The sequence below is a fragment of the Branchiostoma floridae genome, chromosome 6 (assembly GCF_000003815.2).
Source record: "Branchiostoma floridae strain S238N-H82 chromosome 6, Bfl_VNyyK, whole genome shotgun sequence".
In the NCBI taxonomy this organism is placed as follows: Eukaryota; Metazoa; Chordata; class Leptocardii; order Amphioxiformes; family Branchiostomatidae; genus Branchiostoma; species Branchiostoma floridae.
Window position 1 is genome coordinate 19,457,630 of NC_049984.1, and position 22,476 is coordinate 19,480,105.

The 22,476-nt window shown below is 39.8% G+C and overlaps 1 protein-coding gene across 1 annotated transcript; it reads right to left on the minus strand.

Moving 5' to 3' along the window:
• Positions 1–371: 371 nt before the first annotated feature.
• LOC118417160 (ankyrin repeat domain-containing protein 17-like) lies at positions 372–22,270 on the minus strand. The gene is made up of 35 exons (XM_035822580.1): positions 22,056–22,270; positions 18,910–19,014; positions 18,140–18,238; positions 17,765–17,863; positions 17,555–17,653; positions 17,315–17,413; positions 17,113–17,211; positions 16,914–17,012; positions 16,604–16,702; positions 16,318–16,416; positions 16,081–16,182; positions 15,170–15,271; positions 14,461–14,559; positions 13,804–13,902; positions 13,546–13,644; positions 13,172–13,270; positions 12,770–12,868; positions 12,543–12,641; positions 12,169–12,264; positions 11,809–11,910; positions 10,218–10,316; positions 10,008–10,106; positions 9,797–9,895; positions 9,433–9,531; positions 8,347–8,445; positions 7,691–7,789; positions 7,459–7,557; positions 6,868–6,993; positions 6,229–6,363; positions 4,161–4,277; positions 3,888–3,962; positions 3,264–3,516; positions 2,819–2,958; positions 2,340–2,412; positions 372–1,898 (listed from the first exon to the last, which is right to left on the minus strand). The coding sequence occupies exons 1-35, from the start codon at positions 22,080–22,082 to the stop codon at positions 1,435–1,437; spliced, it is 3,996 nt and encodes a 1,331-aa protein (XP_035678473.1). The 5' UTR covers positions 22,083–22,270; the 3' UTR covers positions 372–1,434.
• Positions 22,271–22,476: the final 206 nt, after the last annotated feature.

The following is a 22,476-nucleotide window of genomic DNA, read 5'->3' on the forward strand; positions in this document are numbered from 1 at the left end:
TTCCTTCGAATGATATCAAAGTTAGCCTACTTGAAAACACTTTTTACTAACTTTAATTTTGAGGCCAGGCTTGGTATCATTCCAAAGGTCTCTTGGTAGGAAGTTTTAAACCGAAAATTAAGATTGCTTGCGTTGTTGGCGAGTTATGAGTGTTAAAAGTTCTGCGATGCTTGTATACATGTCTTGTACCATCATCCTTACCAACGCTGATGACCTAATTGCTAACTTTTCAAATCTTTGTCCTGACCGATTGCAACTTGAAAGCCTGTCAGTATTCAGATTCCAGACCACCATCGGTGTAAACAAAGTGGAGATCCAAATTAAAGGAGAGTATAAAAACAGCCGTAACAATAAACTCAAACAATGACAAATTTCAGCGATCAACTTTTATTGCGTTAAAAGCCTGTGTTACGAAAGAATTAACAATGGGATTTAGCTATAGGTGAACACCTAAAACTAGATTGAAAAGTTACCTGTACAATAAGGTCATGAAATGATTAATATTCTGAACACAAAGTTAACGTCAAAAAGGCAAAATCATTAATTGATACCTATTCTTCATGTTTAAACATTAGTAATATCCTAGATGGATCTCTCACATTGTAATAGCTATTTACATGCTTTGCGTACTTCATGTTGATTTACGGTATACTTCACATTGACCAGTTGTTTTGTAACTGATACAAATAATTCTGTATTGAAAAGGAACATTATATGACTAGGCAAAGATATACGTTGGTTACAAAGAGTATATAGACATCTATTGATATGAACATGATGACATGATAACGGAACGTTTGTGTCCTTGACTAACCCAAGATTTATCTGATTTAATATATCTTCAATGACTGAAATTTTGAGTAAAGCTTAAGAAAAGAAGACAAACTTTCATTGCATTGCTAAAAGCAAACAGCTGTGATTCAAAATACAAAACGATCGTTTCTCTCTTATTTCACCACAACATTCCTTTTTTATATACATTAACTGTAATTAATATGCAACTCATAAAAACAAGTTGCTTAGACCTTTCATAACATCCTTCCCACTTGGGTGAATGGATTATTTACGTCATCTTGCATGACATTGAATTTTTACACACGTTGGTATTCTTCACACTTTTGACAACTCCTTTTTGGACAATGGAAAGATCATTGAACAGAGAAATACTTTGGCTAACTGCTATAAACAGAATCAAACAGCATTTGTTATAATGTTTTCATATCTTATCACATCAAAAGACGTCACAAACAATGTCAGATGCCAAAATATCTTGATTCGTATCACCAGACTAGTATTGTAACTATCATCAATGTATTACATTTTGTTAGCTTCAGTCTTATAATCCATAAAGAATGCTTCAACAGGAAAGTTTGTCTACAGTATAGTGTCCTAAAGTCTCCCTATCTCTGTAGTCATATATGTACATACTTTCCCCTACTGTGAACTGGCTAAGCTTGCCCTCTTCCTCACTTGGGATTTGATGTCACTTGCCAACTTGGCAACATCCACAGTACCATCTGTACAGTCCAGGTACGTCAGGTGAGATAACTCATCAGGTATCTCACACTCAGCCTTCAACATGGGCAGCACACAGTACTTGTCACTACTCAGTTCTTTCTCTACGGCTGCCTTCAGCTCAACCTTACACCAGTTACTGGACAGAAAGTTCTGGGAGAGAACTATGAGAATCTTCCTACTGTTAGCCACTGCCCAGTCGATGTTGTGTGAGATCGGCACGCCGCTCTTGAAGTCCCTGTGGTGGACACAGATCTTCAGGTTGTGGGGTGGAGACTCGAGCTGCTGAACCCACTCATTCACCCAGGAGAAGTCCCGCTGGTTGGCAGACACGAAGGCGTCGAATTCGAAGTCCCTCAGCCAACGAGACACCATATTGGAAACTAAAAAAAAGGTGAATTTACGTTAGAGTCTTTAACTGATGCAATTTGAAATGCTTACCTTTATTAGGCCATAAAGGGGAAGATAAACGACGAATATGATTGAGGATATGTGAGCTGAAATGTGACTATTTGACAAGTGGTTTAGATGCATGTTGAGAAAATATTCCTGAAAGTTGGGACTACTGATTGACCAACGTCAAGTTCAATCAATGTTGACGTTCAAATTTCGTCCCGAAATCTCTGCATTTTGATCTACTGATACTAGATACTACCTCAAACGCCTGGTGGTTTGCAAAGTCATATCTTGTTGCTTGACTGATTGCTATTTGGCGTATGGGGATAGTTACATTCTCGTACATGTTTTCAATTCAAGATTAGTCCAATGTAGTCTAGTGTTGCTAGCCGATCATAATCGAACGACCATCAATTAAAAGCACAAACCTGATGAGGAGATGGACGATAACAGTTCCTTGGCCATCTCAAAGAACGAAGTTGTTTCCGACACAACTCCCATCTGAAAAGGGACAGATAATATATAAATTTAGGAATCAACTAAAACACTCAGTCTGCTACATGCACAGAATGCATCAATGGTCATTCTTGCTTATCCTTGTTTTCTCTTGTTAAGAGTAGGCAACAAAATGGACCCACGCCTGCTCGGTCTTTACGATACATTGCCGTGTAAATGGAAGGATAATAGGAAAATACAGTTTGATGACAGAGCATTATTGCACAAATATAAATTCAAATGTCTACTCTGGCATAAATCACCAGTGATCATTAAGAAATAGGAAAGCTAGCAACGCCACGACAAAATCTGATGTCTTACAACATCGAACAATTCTTAACACTAAGTAAATCAAGCAACTGGAGAGATTTTAAAAAGATTTTTTGAAGAAAAAAATAATCAAATGATTTACCTGTTGTTTCTTTTCTGCCACTTTGTTTTGGTCGTCGTTTCTGTCATCGTTCTCCCCTTCATCCTCGTCTTTGTTCTCGTCAATCTCATCTTTTACGCCAGCAAGATTTCGCTCATCGGCGAGTGTCTTCAGTATGGTCTCTGCAAGGTACAAAAATATACTACTAAAACCAGTCTTGAATGGATGTTTAATAACTTCATCTGAGGGTACATCTGTTGTATGTAATGACATCATATGATACTCTTCCAACTTGTAGATCTTGATATAAAAAAAATCAGACTGAAAGGCGTATGTACAGCTGTGGTAGAGTCTCTCATGCAGGGCCATGAAAACATTCTCGCTGTAAATTAATTGAGCCTTGGAATACAGAGTCACTAAAGCTAAATAATGTTTGTACGCTTTCTTTGCTGACGCGTATATGCTTTCCAATGAGAAAACAACTAACCTGCCACATCCGCCATCTGCATGTCCTGCAGTGCCCACCACACGTTAAAAATGTTTGGCCAGTACGGTTGTCTGTCCAGCCACAGCTGCAGACTCTCCACAGTCATCTCCTTCAGCCCTCCCAAGTTGATGTTGCACCTGTACTGGATGTCGTCCAAGTCAACCTCTATGATACCCAGGCGGCGGCCGAGTTCCCGCCATCGTCGTCCCACATGATCGTTCAGCATTGTTGTGATGATTCTTCTCATGATGTCCTTGAGGATGGCAAATAACCGTTTCAGTACAGGATATCGATGTAATATTCGTTGATACGAACGACCAACGGAATAAAATAGCCACATGCATGACACAATCATCAATATTTTACTGGTTATATTAGATGTCCAAAAGATCACAAATGCATTGCTTTGCTATATTCACTGTAGCTTCACTATCCCTATAGCACAATTCATATTTAGTATTCTACTTCTCCTAAGTATCCTATTCCATCTCTAACGAAATGCTTTCGTTTGAGCTTTGACACTGGTAGTCCCTGGGCACAGCTGACATCCACATGTGTAATGTTTCCATTAAATTGTCGAATATTTTGTCTAAATAAACACAACAATTATTATATAATATATACCTTCTCTGCCTGTTGCCTTGTTTTGATGGCGGCCTGTTTGGCAAACAGTTCTGTTGGAAACTCCTTGTCAGCTTCCTGAAATTCGGAAAATACACTTAAGTTTCAAGACAACTATCTGAACTGACTCTAAGCAGTCAGATATTGTTTCAATATTCAAGACAGGATGCAGATGCAGCCAATTGGCCACGTGGTAGCATAGATCTTAAAATTGGCCCGTTACCATACATCAGACCCAGCGTATACAGGCCAATCAAATCCCAAATATCAACGTACTTTGCTAGCTGTCTTCCCAACAGTGGCACTCCAGAGCGTGAAAGCAGTAAGGTGTTGGTCTCTGTCCACAGCCACGTCATAAGAACTCTGCACTTTTGTTAGTCCACTTTCTTTATTCTGAAAAATGAAAAAGTGAGGTACATCAGATATAAGGAAGAAATTATTTCCAACCAAACTAGCCAGCTATAAGAGAGAAAAGTGTAATAACCGCAAATAATATATTAAGGGTCTGTATTAGGCCCCTTATTTTTCCTTGTCTATATTAATGATATTGTCGATAATCTTGTCTCGCAGCCATTTCTTTTCGCTGACGACAGTTCACTTATGCATGTTGTCGATAACGCGAGTTTTTCTGCTTCCTGTTTAAATGCTGATTTAGAGAAAATACACAGATGGGCTGTTCAGTGGTTAATGGAATTGAACCCAGCCAAAATAGTTGAAATGTGTTTCTCAACCAGACGAGCTAATCTAGTACACCCACCTCTGCTTTTATACAATTGCATTATTAAGTCTGTTTCTTCTCACAAACATATAGGAATTACCTTAAACTCTGACATGACTTGGAAATCCCACACCAACAATATATTGTCTAACATTTCTAAAAGCTTAGTAACTTTCAAAGGGTTGAAATTTAAACTCCCTCGTAATGTTTTGGAAACATTGTACAAATCATTTAATGATTTATCCGCCCGTGTTTGGAGTACGGTGATGTCGTTTGGCACGGCTGCACGTGTGAAGAATCAACTTTTAGAACGAATCCAATACCTCTGCTTGGAGAGTATGCTCTCTTATTGTAACAGGTGCTGTCAAAGGATCATCGTACTGCTCAGCTTGCAAAGAACTCGGCTGGGAGACCTTATCGGACAGGAGGCATATTCATAGACTTTTATCGTTCTACAAAATCATTCATGGTTCTACTCGTAGCTATTTGTCTGACCTACTTCCTTCAATCATTTCCTCAACATGTTCGTATGACCTTCGCAACAAAATGAATTTAAGATCACTCAACGCTTCAACAAATCGTTTTGCAAAGTCTTTTGTTCCTTACTCATTAAGTCACTGGAACAAATTAGACTTGGCAACACGTAGTTACAGCTTCCTTAGGTTTAAAGTGCACTTGTTTAAATCTGTAAAACCTGTCAAATTTAGATATTTTAGCTTTGGTCCAAGATATGCTTGTACTCTGTTGGCACGCCTTCGCATTGGCACCTGTAGCTTGACTGGCAGTCTTTTCAGTCGTGGGCTAACTGGTAGTCCAGCCTGTAGCTGCGGGTGCCAATGCGAATCGATTTCTCATTTCCTACTCCATTGCCCATTACATAATAATCCTAGTAATCTTTTCGATATTTTCTCTCTTTCTGATGGTGAAATCAAACATTTACTACTTTTTGGTACTTCCCTTTGCAACTATTCCACAAACTGTTTGATTATGTCTTCAACTCAGAACTTCATTGTGCAAACTGGCCGTTTCTAACCATGTTTTTCCCGTGTCCTACCAAAATTTCCGCGGGGGTGGGGGGTGGTACCAGGACTTGCGCTTCCACCAATCAACATACTAGTATACCATCTGTACAGATTTATTGCATATTGTCAATCACATGTTATTCTTATTTTCTTTTAATATTTAATAGCGGCACAGATATAAGTTGTTTTAACTTGAGTGGGCCGCTACTTGTCTGTTATTTTCTTTATGTGTTTGTTCAATAAAAAAAATATATATATATTAACTAATTGTAGCTTAAGCAGCTACTTTACTTGGAACTTAAGGAGCAAATGATTGTTCACAAAGGCATTGTAGGCATCCTTCCATCTTTACAGATGATGGTAGCACTCTGTATGAAGTCACGGTGGTTGGTAGCGCCTACTGTGGCTTTTTACATTCAGGAGATTCCATGTGATCAACCAGTATCCTTATACCCCCCCCCCTCACATTTGGCGAAAATCGATCGAACGACGAGTCTGAGAGCTCTAAATTACGAGGAGGCATGACCCTGCTGCCAACGAAGAAATGGCAGAGTTCCCCCCTTCCCGTCAATGTGAGGGGGTACTAGAAATCATTCAAAAATACCTTGACAATTCCTGTACATGCGGTGTCTGCTCCTGCACTGACAAGGAGATTCACGATGTTCAGGTGGCTTAACGCCGCTGCGATATGGAGTGGGGTTACATCTGTGTACTCTTCCGTGAATTCAAAGATGTTCAGCTGCCAAGAAAGAGAATACGCATCGATTATTGAGGTCCGTATTCTGTATCCAACCATCTAATTATGTATCTTATGTATAAGTGTGTGTGTGCGTGCGTGATTTCTTTTTTTAATGCTTTTAAGTGAAAATGAAGGTCAACTTCAAGCAAATGCCAATATATGAGCGTTTGTCTCGGATTTCAGAACAATCTTCAGGGATATCAATTCAGTGCCTTTATGTACTTAATAATAATCTTTATTGCATATTTTCCCTCAGGCTGATAAATGCATAAGAGACCATACATAGTATAATGGACATTAGTGAAATGAATAACAATCACATAAACATAAAAAAAAACTAACATGATACTAAACACTATACACATGTACTACCGCATATCAAGTTCTAGTAGCTTCCTCTCTCTTTTTAAAACATATGGCAACATGATTACATACTTCATTTATTACAGAAAAATCTGTGCATGATACAGGGTATTTAGAGGTATCCTGCTTTGATACATTTACCATTGCCTTCTGGTTGATGGCACCTTTCTTGTTCAAGATCAGGACGCGAGCAGCTTCAAAGTGACCATTCATGCAGACTGTATGTAGAGCCGTTAAACCTGCATAACTCATTTTATCGTGAGCTCCCTGAAAGAGAAACCAAATATTCTCGGGTTTATGCATTATGGAAATATTCACTTACAAGCAGTCTTTGTGAAGATTTGTAAATGTGCATATTGGGGGGATACGTTTATGTCATACATTCACGGCCGTTCCTGTGCATTCAGAATATGACTTCCCTCCCACACGAGGAACCTTGGCAAGTGACTGGCTGCTTGACTACTCATCCGTCGACATCCGACAGGAGAATTCATCATACAAAATCATACCAAATGTACTTGTATTCATTTGGTGACAAATGTAAAAATGGTTATGTTATTTAATGTTCTTTCAATTGTGACTTGTAGCTTATAAGCATAATTTAAGGACTTACCTTTCAAGAAATAACAGGTCGCGTTCTTCTAAACAACTGGGTACTTATCTTGTATTGTGATCGCAGTCCTAGTGGCCACTGCTTACAGCATATTCCTATTTCTTGTCCAATTAATTTACCTGCAGACTCATCTCTGCTTTAGCTCCAGCATTTAGTAGCTGTTGAAGAACTTCCGCATGACCTTGCTGGGCTGCGATGAACAGTGATGTGAGTCCAAACTGAGGGCAAGTAGATTTGGTAATTAATGAATTCTGTTGCCTTGACACAAGGACTCCGTTTTGATAAGCAAAGCACTATTAACACAAAGTGAAGGGCTACAAGGGTCGGTGCATTTCTACTCAACCATCGTACCTGCATGACTTTGTCCACGTCTGCTCCAGCCTTCAGCAACTGCTGCACAACTTCCACATGTCCATTCTGGGAGGCCAGGTACAGTGGGGCTATTCCCCTCTGTAAAGGATAAAAATAGCGATTTTGCTTATAGTTTGCATCATAACACGAACATCATTGAGAGTAAATTTTTCAATGCCTTTCCGAAAATAAACCGGTAGACCAAGACTAGCGGACTCGAGAATGTGGTTCAAAATATATCATCACTTTGCACTGAACTGACTGGAATTAAGAAGGGATTTACCGCGTACTTTGAGATTACATGTAGTGCCGATCAGACTGCAGGGGTCAATGTTTTTAGTTTCCGGTGTTGCTATGCTTGCACGAGTCTTTTGGGCCTCTTTGTGACAAAGTTGTGACATATTGCTCGTTCATACTTAGGAGACATTTGCGTGAAATGAAGTATTTACTCTCATTGTCATGCTGAGCAATCAACAGATCGTCAACGTTGACATGACCTGGAATGCAACATGCTGGAACTGAGGGCAAATAGATTTGTTAATTAAGGAATTGTATTGTGTTGCCTTGACATAAGGACTCCGTTTTGATAAGCAAAACACAATTTACACAACGTGAAGGTCTACAAAGTTCAATGCACATCTAGTCAACCATCTTACCTCATCAGCCTTGTCCACTTCCGCTCCAGCCTCCAGCAGCTGCTGTACGACTGCTACATGTCCATTCTGGGATGCCATGTACAGCGGGGCTATTCCCCTCTGTAAGCGATAAAAAAAGCGATTTTCCTTACAGTATGAACCCATTCGTCATTTCAGCCTAAATAATCCCAAACACACCGTCTTACTATAACTATATACGAAACACAATCTAAATAGTCTTATAGTTGAAAGGTTATTGCAGTTTATCCTAATAGAATATGTACATGACGACAGTATGAAATTTTCATCATTTACCAATATTGAAGTATTTGCATAGTTAATGCAAATGGAGTCTTTATTTGCATAATTTTTTAGGCTGTACTGAAGAGTACAAGCTGCGTATCTGGACATATTCAACTGATCCACTCACAACGGAAAGGACCCCTTTTCATTTCGACAAGAGTGGTGGTTTCTTTTCCGTGCTAGAGGTACGGCTCTTCTCAAACACGGAGCATATCAGAGGACTAGAACCTATGGACTCTGAGCTTTGGGCCAAATACTAGTACGTACCGTTATGCGACGCGACGCCAAGAATTAATATCTAATAATATTCCTCTCTTTCTTATTTAGACATGTCACATGTTTGAGAGTCCTATCGTGGAATGCTGTGGATTTATAAACATTCCTAATTTATTCTGCAAGATAGATCTAGCGTGTGACTATGCAATTTATCACTTGAGCTATCTACATACCAAACAACATGACGATCCGTAACGTCATCGTCATTTTATTTATTTTCTTTCAAAGTCAAAATTTTTCCCTGCAGACCTAAAGTTCCGCTGCAGTACCTTACAACCAAGCCCATCATCGAACTTGACCTTCATTTCCCCAACCCTTACCAGGGTACCGACCTGACGCACATGATCAAAATATCATAAGGATCCATTCTCAACTTATCCTATCCATTGACATACACACACAACAAATGGCGCCCAAAACCTTCTCAGTGGTAAAGGTAACTACAATACCATTCTAGGAGGTAACAATGGACGTAATGCAATGTGTAAGGCTATGATGTGAGGCCATTTGCTTGTTAAGCCATCTTACTTGATCAGCCTTGTCTACTTCTGCTCCAGCCTTCAGCAGCTGCTGCACAACTTCCACATGTCCATTCTGGGCCGCTACGTGCAGCGAGGTAGCTCCGACCTGTGAGCAAGAAAAACTTTATATGAAATGGCGATAATTGTATCTTTCATACACAATGACCGTATGAGCCTGATCATGAAGGTTGAGTCTACACAATACGTATAAATACAACGCATTCTAGAACTAACCCATAGTTTAGTAATTGTCTATTTATTCATTGTCTGTAAAGTATACAATTATGTATACCACTACTTAACTTTGTCTGCAATTAGCCCCCGGGCATGGATTTGCAATAAAGATTATTATGATTAATTCAAACATTTACCAGTATAGCCTTGTCCACTTCTGCTCCAGTCTTAAGCAGCAGCTGTACAACCTGAATATGTCCATTATGGGCTGCTATCACCAACGAGGTGGCTCCGTACTGTAATAATTTATATGGAGGATATGTTGGTAAAGACTTGTTTACAAATATTCTCATCATGGAATGACAAAATCGTGCAATACACAATATGATATTTGTTCAGTCATGTTACCTCATCAGCCTTGTTTACTTCTGCTCCAGCCTTCAGCAGCTGCTGCACAACTTCCACATGTCCATTCTGGGCTGCTATAAACAATGGGGTGACTCCGCCCTGTTCACAGGAAGAATGTGATGTTGATGAAGAAAGATGCCTGTATTGTTGTATAAAGTATTTCGTCTATTACAGGAAGGCCTTCTTTTCGCACAGTTTGAAAATGTGTACCTGCTTGGCTTTATCCACTTCTGCCCCAGCCTTCAGCAGCTGCTGTACAACTTTTACATGTCCATTGTGGGCTGCTATGTACAGTGGAGTGGCCCCGATCTGCATGCGAACAGAAGTTTTTTTTAACACGTATCAACGTGTAACTTCCGTAAAAGAAGTGTATACAAGATGAATGAATACAGACTGTGTATTTGATGTGCACGGATGAAGATATCTCTGATTTAAGTAATATAATTTATAAATTGGTCTATCCCGTAAGCAAGTAGAATTCAACATGAAAGACTGTTGAAAACAATTTTTCAAAACATGTAACATTACATGTAATATTGTTAGTCACCTTACAAAAGTGGTGTGCAGTGCAGCATGAGACCGGCACCATTGTCACCTTAGTCCAGCACTTTTAGCATTGGTGCCACCTCAGTCAAGATCCCAAGGAAATTGGGCACCAATGCTACCTCAATGTGTAGACCATTAATCATCATTTATCATTCAAGGTCCACAGACTTTCAAGGAAGGAAAGCTTGGAAGCGATTGGAGAGGACAGTGCTGCATTGGTGCCATTTTCTGTCACGGTGATTATAGAGTGGTAACACTCCACCTTTAGATTAACCCCGTCTTTCTCAGTTGAAATGGAACTACTGTTTTGGAGAAACTAGATTTAGCTACAACTACTGATACATAGTCTGGCCCAGAAGCTTGGACTGTATCATGTGACATACCTTAGGGCTGAGTCATGTGACTGGCCTAGCACAGCCACCAGGACATGGGCAACTGTCACATACAGTACTTTCTAAGGCCCTGTGCATACTCAGTAGTGAAATTTACTTGCTTTAGACCAAGTGGCATGGGCTGAAACCAAATAGATTTTACGGATGAATTTCAATTAGGGGTCATAGTGAAGTGGAGATTCAAGTATGCAAATATATTATCAGAATGTGAAAATTATACAGAAATTCAGTTTTGAATTTTACCACTCAGATATTATTATTATTATAAATGCTCACCAGGCTATTCAGAAGTACATGTAAGTTCTATGTGCAGCTTTTAGGTTACCAAAACACAGAATCAGACCCAAACTTGTGAACTTAAGAAGGCATCTCCAGTTACTGGGGACTGTTCTGCAGCCCTTCCTGTCACCTCACCATGAATGATGAAAATCTTCAGATAGTTTATGATTATTATTATTATTAAAACTTTTTAACTTGTAAGGTTAAGTTTGAAACAATGTAGCTAAAGCTAGTTTCTTCAAAACAGTAGTTCCATTTCAACTGAGAAAGACAGGGGGTTAATCTAAAGGTGGAGTGTTACCACTCTATAATCACCGTGACAGAAAATGGCACCAATGCAGCACTGTCCCCTCTAATTGCTTCCAAGCTTTCCTTCCTTGACAGTTTGGGGAGAGAAACTTGGACAGCTCATAATTACCATGAAATTACCATGGCAGACGGCACCAATGCCACCTTAATGAGTCATAAAAGATTCTGGCTCTAATGCTGCACTGAGCACCACTTTTGCATGGGCGGGCTGAGGCTCGGAGCATCATACCTCATTATTAATGGTAATTGTGATGTTAGTCGTTCAACTATCTTACTTCATCAGTAATCTTGTCCACTTCTGCTCCAGCCTTCAGCAGCTGCTGTACAACTTCCACATGTCCATTCCAGGATGCCGCGGCTAGTGGAGTGGCTCCGATCTGCACGCGAGCAGAATTTGTTTTTGACACGTGTCAACGTGTTACTTCAGTAAAGGAGGTGTATACAATATGAATGGATACAAAATGAATGTGTGTACGATATGTATGAATTAAGATCTCCTAGTTTTAACAAATGTACATTAAGATTTGCCATGACCAAGTAGAAATTACTAGAATTCAACATAAAACACCGTTGATAACTACGAAGTCTCCACAACATGTAAAGGCTACATGTAATTTCGTTAGTGACCATAATACCTTTTGAAACTTGTCCACTTCTGCTCCAGACTTGGGAAGCTGCTGCACATTTTCCACATGTCCCTCTTGAGCTGCTGAGTACAGTGTGAGTCCATCCTGAAAGTAAATACAATCCTTATGGACACCATCATATCTATTAAGTTTTGAATTAGCCTCACTGCTTTTTGCGAAAGGATTATCAATCCTTGCGAAAGTGAAAATCACAGACACTTGATATCATATCAAGTCGAGGGTAAAGATGTCATGAACATTAGAACAGTTATCAATCGTAATCACCGCCTGCCTTTTAGACAAAAAAATGTGCAATTTCACCCACATGTTTGTTATTGTTACGGTTTATAACAATATAGATGAATGTATTGCTGCTATCATACCTGATTAGCCTTGTCCACTTTTGCCCCAACATTCAGCAGATGCTGCACAACTTTCACGTGTCCCTTTACGGCTGCTATGTACAGTGGAGTGGTCCCAGTCTGAGGGCAAATTTAATACAACTGTCTCTTTAGAGCAGAGAGACAGTTATAAAATGAAATCGATATGAAATGTACGACAACAACGTTGAATAAAAAAATTATATAATTCTTTTGGTCAGCCATGTTACCTCATCAGCTTTATCCACTTCTGCCCCAGTCTTCAGTAGTTGCTGCACAACTTCCACATGTCCATTCTGGGCTGCCATGAACAATGGGGTGTATCCGCCCTGTGAGCAAGAATAATTTTGTAAACAAACATATCCTCATCTGTGTAAATAAACATATTCTCATCTTTCATACTAAGGGAATTGCACCAAATATGTGTAATTGTACTTGGCATATTATCTATTTCAAGTTATGGTCTTCCGTACCTTAATTGTGTATAGATTGCATGTGTGGATGACTAGTCCTTCGGCAAAGTACCATTTTTACATATCATCATTACCTCTGCATTTACGAGAATCCATCAATCAATCATTCACTTGTATCACTTACAAGGCAAATATAGTTCATTTGGCCAGCCATGTTACCTGCCTAGCCTTGTTCACTTCTGCTCCAGCCTTCAGCAGCTGCTGCACAACTCCCACACGTCCCTCCTGGGCTGCCAGGTTCAACGATGTGCACCCGTCCTGTGCGCGAGAATGTAAATAAACGTATAAACATATCATCATTCACACAGAGGGACCTAGCCATGTATCAAACTATTCTTAACATATACATATAGTAATGGACGGGATATGGTATGGTATGGTATGATATGGCTTTGAAATGAAATTATGCAACTTCTAATGGACTAGCTCAAATGTTTGGCCTCTTCTACTTCACTCCTCCACCCTACAGGAAAGTAATGGAATCTATGAAAATGCGAAAAAATAATCTACGGTAACTTTCTCCGTCGTGCTACCTGATTAGTATATTCTACTTCTGCTCCATCCTTCATCAGCTGCTGCACAATTTTCATATGCCCCTTCTTGGCTGCTACCAACAGTGCGGTGGCTCCGTTCTATGACCAAATAGAATGTGTTATGGATTAATATGGTCATATCTTTCAGAGAGCAATTAGGAGGAGACAAATGAAAAATCAGATTCTTTACATTGCGCTTGGCCACATTATCATTACTAATTCCTTCAATTATCATTTATTCCATTTTAGTCATGTTACCTGCGTTGCTTTATCCACTTCTGCTCCGGCCTTCAGCAGCTGCTGTACAACTTTCACATGCCCATTCTGGGATGCCATTAACAGTGGTGTGGCTCCGTCCTGTGTATGAGTAGAAATTGATGAGAATGAATATTGGAAACAATCAAAATCAGTGCAACATTCGAGTCTACGATGCGGACATAATGTGATCAGGTTTCGCAAAATAGCAGAACGAATTGTAATTGTATACATCCAAATTTCCAAATATTGTCTCCAAAACTGATGATAACCCATCAACATGGCTTCAGAAAAAAAATACTCCACATGTACAGCTGCAAATGAGAGATGATTGGTACTTTACCATTGACCATTCAACCTGAGAGGACTGATCTTCCTCGACCTGTCGGCTTCGTTTGATTTGGTAGATTATGAATACCTTCTTAGAAAACTGCTGCATTTGAATGAATCTTTCAATCTGCCAGTAAGTCTAAGCAGGAGCTTCTCATGTACATAATGTAATGGATTTGATTAAATGTAGAATGTAAATACTACTTGCAAGGACTTTCATGTAGTTGTCTTAGGTCTGTGAGTTTTGGTGTCACTCTTTGTGACTTGCTGAGTTGAAATGTTGTATGTCAGCTAATGGACTGATAAAATATCCAAGTGTCCAAATCCTACCTGTCTAGCCTTGTTGACGTCTGCTCCAGCCTTCAGCAGCTGCTGCACAACTTCTACATGTCCATTCTGGGCTGCTATGGACAATTCTGTGATTCCCTCCTGTGAACAAGGAGGATTCAATGTGAACTGGAGTTCGATGACCCCATACATTTGCCAAGCAAATCGTGACGATAGATTGTCAAGAAAACGTTATAGAAAAACAAGAAGTTGGAATTCGAAGAGCATTACCTCCATCAAAACGGAAGGTATATATTTTGTGTATCTATGTGTCTACCTGTTTGTGTTTTCGGATATTTGTGGCCAGCGTAACTTTGGATGGGTTGTAATGACATTCGGTATATGGGATTAGCTTAGATAGAGGAAGGTCAATTTCAAATTTGAGCCCTCGTATGTGACTTTGGTCCTGCAGCAGAACTTCTGCATTTTTGTGACTTTTGTCAATAACATGCAAATTACGCAAGTTAGGGCTTTATTTGATGAGGAAAACCTACGATTCTTCCAATAATAAGATTTCCTTGCAGGCATATAACGTATATAATTTATGGAGTGTGAAACATTTACTTAAATTGCATAAAGTCTTATGTGCATAAATCATCTGAATGTAAATAGTGGGAGTTACCTGCTTGTGACATGTGCAAGTGTACAGCGCTATGTATACATTATGTAAATGTGGAAGTCATTTGCATAACTTTTCCTTTAGCAATGTTACCTGATCGGTATTATCCACTCTTGCTCCAGCCTTCAGAAGATGCTGCACAACGTTCACATGTCCCACCTGTGCTGCTGCATACAATGGGCCGGCGGTTCCGTTCTGTGAGTGAGTAGTTTTATGTGAATGCGTATTATCTTGTTTCTAAACACACAGGGCAATCACAATGACTTATAATTATCACTTACCACTTACGAAATAAGTAATGTCCCTGACCCACTTCCAGTTGTCTGATCTAGATGAAATTTTGCATGTGTAATGAGTCATATCTCTATGGGTTATGTTGCAAAAACAGCTCTGAACTAATTGTGGTTACTGATTTACTGGTGTTTGAACTGAGTCAGGTGTGAAATGGACCAGGTGTGAAATGGAGCAAGTTGAGTGTCGCGCAGTGATCCGGTTTTTGTATTTGAAAGGACGCACACCAAAGGGGACTTTTGATGAAATGAAAAAAAACTTATGGTGATGATGCCCCATCATATGACCTTGTAAAACGCTGGCATCCTGAATTCAAACAAGGTCGGAAGTCTGTGGAAACAGCTCCCAGACCTGGTCGTCCCTCTTCTGCCATTGATGAGGCATCTGTCGGAGGACCAACCTGGGATGTCCTACAAGAACGGTGTCCAGAGCTACATCAAATGATGGGAGAAATGCAAAACTCTGGGTGGTTCCTATGAAGAGAAAGACTAATAACTGTGCCAAGTTTCATTAATCTCCTGCTATGGGGAATGGGTCAGGGACATTACTTATTGAATGCCCCTCGTACCAAGTATCTCCGCCAAATCATAACTGATAATTGATAACTGTTATAACGGAAAACAAACTGAAGGACATTGATACGTACACACACACACACACACACACACACACACACACACACACACCAACCACACATTCAAATATTGTGTTACCTGCTGACCAGGCTTGTCCACCTCTGCTCCAGCCTCCAACATCTTCTGTACAACTTTCAAATGTCCAATCCAGGCTGCCATGCATAAAGGAGTGAATCCATCCTGTAACATTTGAGTTAAGCTCATCAAGGTATATGGGATTATTGCAGGTGCAACAGTTATCAAAACATACTACAAGGAAATGGAATCTACCCATATATGACTACATTGACAATCATTGTCACTTTGGTCATTTACCGCTCTAGCATTGTCCACTTCTGCTCCAGCCTTCAGCAGCTCTTGCACAACTTCCATGTGTCCATTCTGGACTGCTGCAAATAGCGGAGTGGCTCCGAACTGTGAACGAGCAGAATTTGATCAGAAAGAGTAAGTAAGGAACAAGGTACTGTATCAAACAAGGTAAAGTATACAAGGAAATGTATCAAACGATTCGCAAACTATGCAAAAAACAGTTTGAATACCTAAAGAAAAGCTTGCTAAAATAGATCGTAGATACAGTTCTACTTCTTTAGAGCCACTTAACCAGATGAGCCTTGTTCACTTCTGCTCCAGCCTTCAGCAGCTGCTGCAAAATTTTTAAATGTCCAATCTGGGCTGTCATCAACAGTGGACTGTCTCCGTTCTGCATATGAATACCATTGTGATGATGTAACAGCAAGATATGATAACATGTGTTAGAATTTATTCAATATTAGCCACAAATATCTACACAAATATCATATTGCGTATCAAAGATTGCTTTTAGATTCATGAATAAAAAACACAAATGTGTACATGAAACGAGTGACAACATATCCTACCTGTTAATCATATTTTACTTTCACTCATCTTACCTTAGTAGCCGTGTCCACTTCTGCTCCAGCCTTCAGCAGCTGCTTAACAACTTCCTCATGTCCATTTTTTGTTGCTATGTACAGTGGAGTCAAGCCATCCTATGAGAAAGGAAATTTTCATATCAGCGAATAGAAATTAGAATAGTGTTGAAATAAATCATATCCAGTAACAGAGCAATGGTCATAGGAGCTCGTTTACCTGCTTAGCCTTGTTCACTTCTGCTCCAGCCTTTAGAAGCTCCTGCACCACTTTTACATGTCCATGTGAGGCTGCTATGTAAAGTGGAATGACTCCGGTCTGTAACCGAATAAAACTGGATTAGACTAAAGAAATGTCAAACCCTATTTGGTATATTAAGGAAATGTCTATGACAAGTGAAGCATTTTAAATGTCTTTCTACCTCTCTAGCCTTGTTCACGTCTGCTCCAGCCTTCACCAACTGCTGCACAATTTGTACATGTCCCTTCTGGGCTGCTAAGTACAATGGAGTTGTACCGTCCTGTGAGATAAAAAGAATTTGACGTAACGAATAAAACAATAGTCTCTTACAGGCTCAGGACATGAACCAGTAATATGCCAGTTAATACCATACAAGACAAATGGCCACGCTTTTGAACATTTTCTAGTTAGTATATGTTACCTGTCTAGCCTTGTTCAAGTCTGCTCTGGCCTTCAGCAGCTGCTTCACAACTTCCACATGTCTATTCTGGGCTGCTGTGTACAGGGGAGTGGCTCCACTCTGGAAGCGAGTAGAATATAATCTTGTTTCTTCTCTTGCCCAGCTGCAGTCATGTTAATACGTCATAACACATTGTAATAAAAATGTTAATACAAGGGTGAGATGTTTTACTTTTTCAGACTTGTCAACCTTTGCTCCAGCCTTCAGTAGCTGCTGTACAACATCTACACGTCCGTTCTGGGCTGCCATGAAAAGCGAAGTAAATCCATTCTGTGAACAAAGCAAGAATTGAGGTGTTAATGGATACCACAATCCTTCTCCGACACAATGGAGTTAAATCTAATAAGAATGAATGAAAAATGAAGACCTTTATTGCACATTTATGGCCCACTGGGCCAAGTACAGGTCACATGGTAAGAATCATATATATGTAACAATGGGAACAATCATATACATCTAATACGAATGTGCCAATCATGTGGGAAGAAAAACAACACAACGTCATGACAATGTAAAATGTAATGATTTTTTGTCTATTATTGTTACCTGCTCCGCTTTGTTCACTTCTGCTCCAGCCTTCAGCAGCTGCTGCACAAGGTTTACATGTCCTTTCAGGGCTGCTATGATCAGTGGGGTGACCCCATCCTGTGTGCAAGTGAAAAAAGTTGCAGTTTACGAATAAGACAAAATTCTGAATAGAGAGAATATTCTATACAACCACAAATTTATTTTTTCCCGACGTTTCGGTGACCGTCAGCCACCTTCTTCAGGGCAATTCTGACTGTTTAACATTGTGTCACAACAATATGCGTCACTACTTACAGATGTGGTCACAAAAGTTATTTACAGTCAAACCTGTCTATAGCGGCCACTCAAGGGACCGGACAAATTTAGCCACTATAGACAGGTGGCCTCTGTATAGAGGTGGCAACTTGTAGATAAAATACCCAAGGGACCGACAAAAAGTGGCCACTATGGACAGGTGGCCCCTCTGTAGAGGTGGCCCCTAATACAGGTTTGACTGTATATATACCGTGATTGGTTGAGATGTTTACAACGTTAAGGATTTTGATACATACATGGCAGTTGTAAAAAGAGTAAATAAATATAAAAATGATATAAACGTTAACAGCTGGTGCAACAATTCAATAACTGTTGATTTAAGTTCTCTTCATTCTCAGCTTCCACATGTCCCTCTCTAGCTGCTACAAAATCATGCTTATATTTCTGCATTGCGTATCAAATTATACTTGGAAAAAGGGCCAATAAATGCACATAACAAGGTAGATGTCATGTTAGCCATTCATCCATGCTACCTCATCAGTCTGGTTCACTTCTGCACCAGCCTTCAGTAAACGTTTCACGTCTTCCACGTTTCCATCCCGGGCTGCTTCTATCAGTGAGCCTAAGGTGGCTACATCCTGTTGAGAAAGTAGAATTTGATTATCAATCATTACCACCTTTATATCGATATCACTCGACGACATATGACATTCACGTGGAACACGGTGATAGTATGGTGTATTGCACATACAAAGCGTGTTGACAGTGTTTTGTATGCCGTATCATAGTGCTAACATAGCAATACGACCATGCCTTCCAAACGTACAAGCCTATAAATATTTTACCGTATCTTCCACAGTGTCACAGGCCTTAATCGGCCGGAGTAGCCAATAACGTTTAGAATGTAAGCGTAAACGCATGCGGGTCTCATGCCAAGATTTTATACCTTGAAGAAGGACGATGGCGAGTTTGATATAAAATCAAGGCCACAGCAAGTAAATTTTATGGATGACATCCTCTGCAGATTGCAAAAATAGTGCGATAGGGCGAAAAAAACAAGATGGGTGAAAAAAAACAAGACGGCTACCTTTTCAAAAATAGGCACCATAAAGTTGTGATGACTGTTGTTACCTCCATGAAATGTCATGGAATGGAGGTTATATTTTCTGTTATGTGTCTCTGTCTGTGTAGATGATTACTCAAGAACGGCTGGATGGATTGGTTTCATACTTGTTGTGTTGGTGGGGTGTGATGAAAGCTCGAATCGATGAGATCTTGGGAGCCGTATCTGTCGTTATAATCGATGTAATAATATCAGAAATAACCCCTATATTTGAGATATATTGGTACAGGCATCGTGCTGTATGTGTTTGTTAATGGGCTTAGCTGCAAGCAGATAGTGAGGTGACAGCTGTTTGGGGAACCCCCAGTAGTTTTATTTATGTCTGCTTAGGACTGTTTGAAATATTTGTAACAGTTGGCACAGTAGTTACCTCCATGAAATGTCATGGAGGTTATATTTTCTGTTATGTGTCTCTGTGTACAAGATTACTCAAGAACGGCTGGATGGATTGGTTTCATACTTGTTGTGTTGGTGGGCTGTGATGAAAGCTCGAATCGATGTGATTTTGGGCGCCGTATCTGTCGTTATAATCGATGTAATAATATCAGAAATCCCCCCTATATCTGCGATATATTGGAACAGGCATCGTGCTTTAAGTGTCTGTTAATGGGCTTAGCTCCAAGCAGATAGTGAGGTGATTTGTATGACAGCTGTTTGGGGAACCCCGAGTTTTTTTAATATGATAATTAGTTTTATTTATGTCTGCTTAGGATATCATGGAGATAAGTATAATTGTAAGAAGTTGAGGTACATTTAACGGTAATGCTTAACAGGCATGGATGTCTCACATACTGTACTGCTGATTTGAGTGACATGGTGATTAAAATGCCATTAGGTCCTCTCATCTTAGATGGGTTGGGTGTCAGAAGTTTTATGGGCGATACAGATGTTCTGATTTCGTTACGATAAGGGACAGTTGTTAGTTGTCTCTTTCGTAGCCAATGGTACTTGTTTTTTAGCAGACGGGGTTGGCGCCAAGTATTCATCTTACAGTTGATGTAGGGCTATCAGAGGAAAGTGTGCACCTCATTTTTGTACCGTGTGAACAGCTGATGTTATGACATATTGGTGGAAAATCAAATCACCATCTGACTAAAGTTGGCCACATCCCTTCTTCTTTCTGAGTTTCCCAACTTCCTCCCACCACACCGCTCTGAGGCACATAGTCGAACCTCAATAATGCTGACAACCTTGGACAGTTTAAATACCAAACATCAAGCTTAAGGAACACCACGCTACCATATGCCGTGGACCTCTTAAACGCACATTACACAATTAAGTGTCACATTTTGATAATTACTAATCAGATGGACATCCTCTGTGTCATTAAATAAATACACCACTACTTTCCCATAACATTTATAACCATTACTCTCAAATACAACCGACTATAAACATACATACCATCCACAAAAAAGCAATAAATATTTCATGGAGGTATGAGGTCCCCGAACTCTAGTTAAAAGAATTAAAGGGACAAAACATGGTATCAGAGCCAACAAGGTATTCATTCCTGTATTTAAGTCATGTACTGGTGTGGTAAAAGTGACTCTAGTGTGGTAGACTGGCATCACCAACAAAGTTGGTAACCACACTCATAGCTTCCATATTGGTGACAACTATATATCCAATAAGTTTCAATTCTACAACTACAGTCCTGCGTACCTTGCAATTGTCACTTCTACAAGTACAATTATCAGGCTACAACAAAATATATTTGCTCATTTTGGTACTTTATTGTCATGTTGACCATGCCTGCAGAAGAAAAAAAAAATTTCATTTTCGAAATCAGGCGAAAATTAATGCGCGCGCTGAAGCCATCCATAGCATTTGGTTGCTGTGGCCTAACAAAAGAAAGTGTCCGTAGGTAATGGTTTACAGTGTGCGATAAGCCTTACGCCAACTAAATCGATAAACGTGACGGCATAAAATAATGGCCGTTATTCAATACTGTATTATACTATTAAATAGACATCACTGGTGCCTGCCTGAGCCCGGAACCTCACCCCCTCAGTACTTTGCCCCTTATGGGGATATCTGGGGGCACGTTTATGTAGAGTCCACCTCAAAAACACAAGTAACGTAAATGTAACAATGCAACCTTACATACGACAGTGCAATAGGGCAGACGTCCAAAGTACCTTAGATTTCTCTCATTGCCAAAGTACGTAATGATCCATCGAACCGATGGTGAGATACGACTGGAAACCCTCAACTTTCGCACAATTTCAAAACCTCCGTCAGGAGATTGTCCTCCTTTCTCGGAGGTAAAAAGAAGCCAATTAGAAGTTTTTTGGAAGCTACTCGTAATCGGCTAAACAGAACACCTCCGCCATGTTGAACAGGTAGACTTTGTGTAAACATTTTCCTCTGGGAAATGCGTGCCTAAATAATCAGTTAATATCTAATACGTACAGAGGCGTACACAAAGCTTGTACATAACATTTCCTTACCGTCAACTCTTGTATATGTAACCTGTCTTGAAAATGTAAACGTTTGTTGCAACGTCTTCCAGTTATATAGGCGTTACAGTGTTAAGTGCAAACGTTGACTTACCTTAATGTTCGTTGCCCCCTTTGACATGCTGGTACAACTCAGAGAACTTCACCAGAGGTCAGAACGGCTAACAGATCCACTAAAATAGTCTATCCACCCTCTCTAGATCCTTGATACGATTCCCATCCTTATAATGGCTTGTTCCATTCCTCAAGGAAACAGTGATCTATAGCTTGTATGCTGATCATGATCTACAAGTTCTGGGTCTTTCCAGCTGAGTCACATGCTATCTTCAACCAATAGGAACTTGGCAACGCGTCATACCGACCAACCAATATCAAGCGGTTTTGGACTTTGATTTATTGTCACATGCATGGGGCCTGACGTAAGCAGAAATTGGTTCATATGTACGTGTCAAGCATCAGCTTAGTTATCAACTAGTTGATACAAAATTCTTCGGTATCCCAAATATTAATTTAAA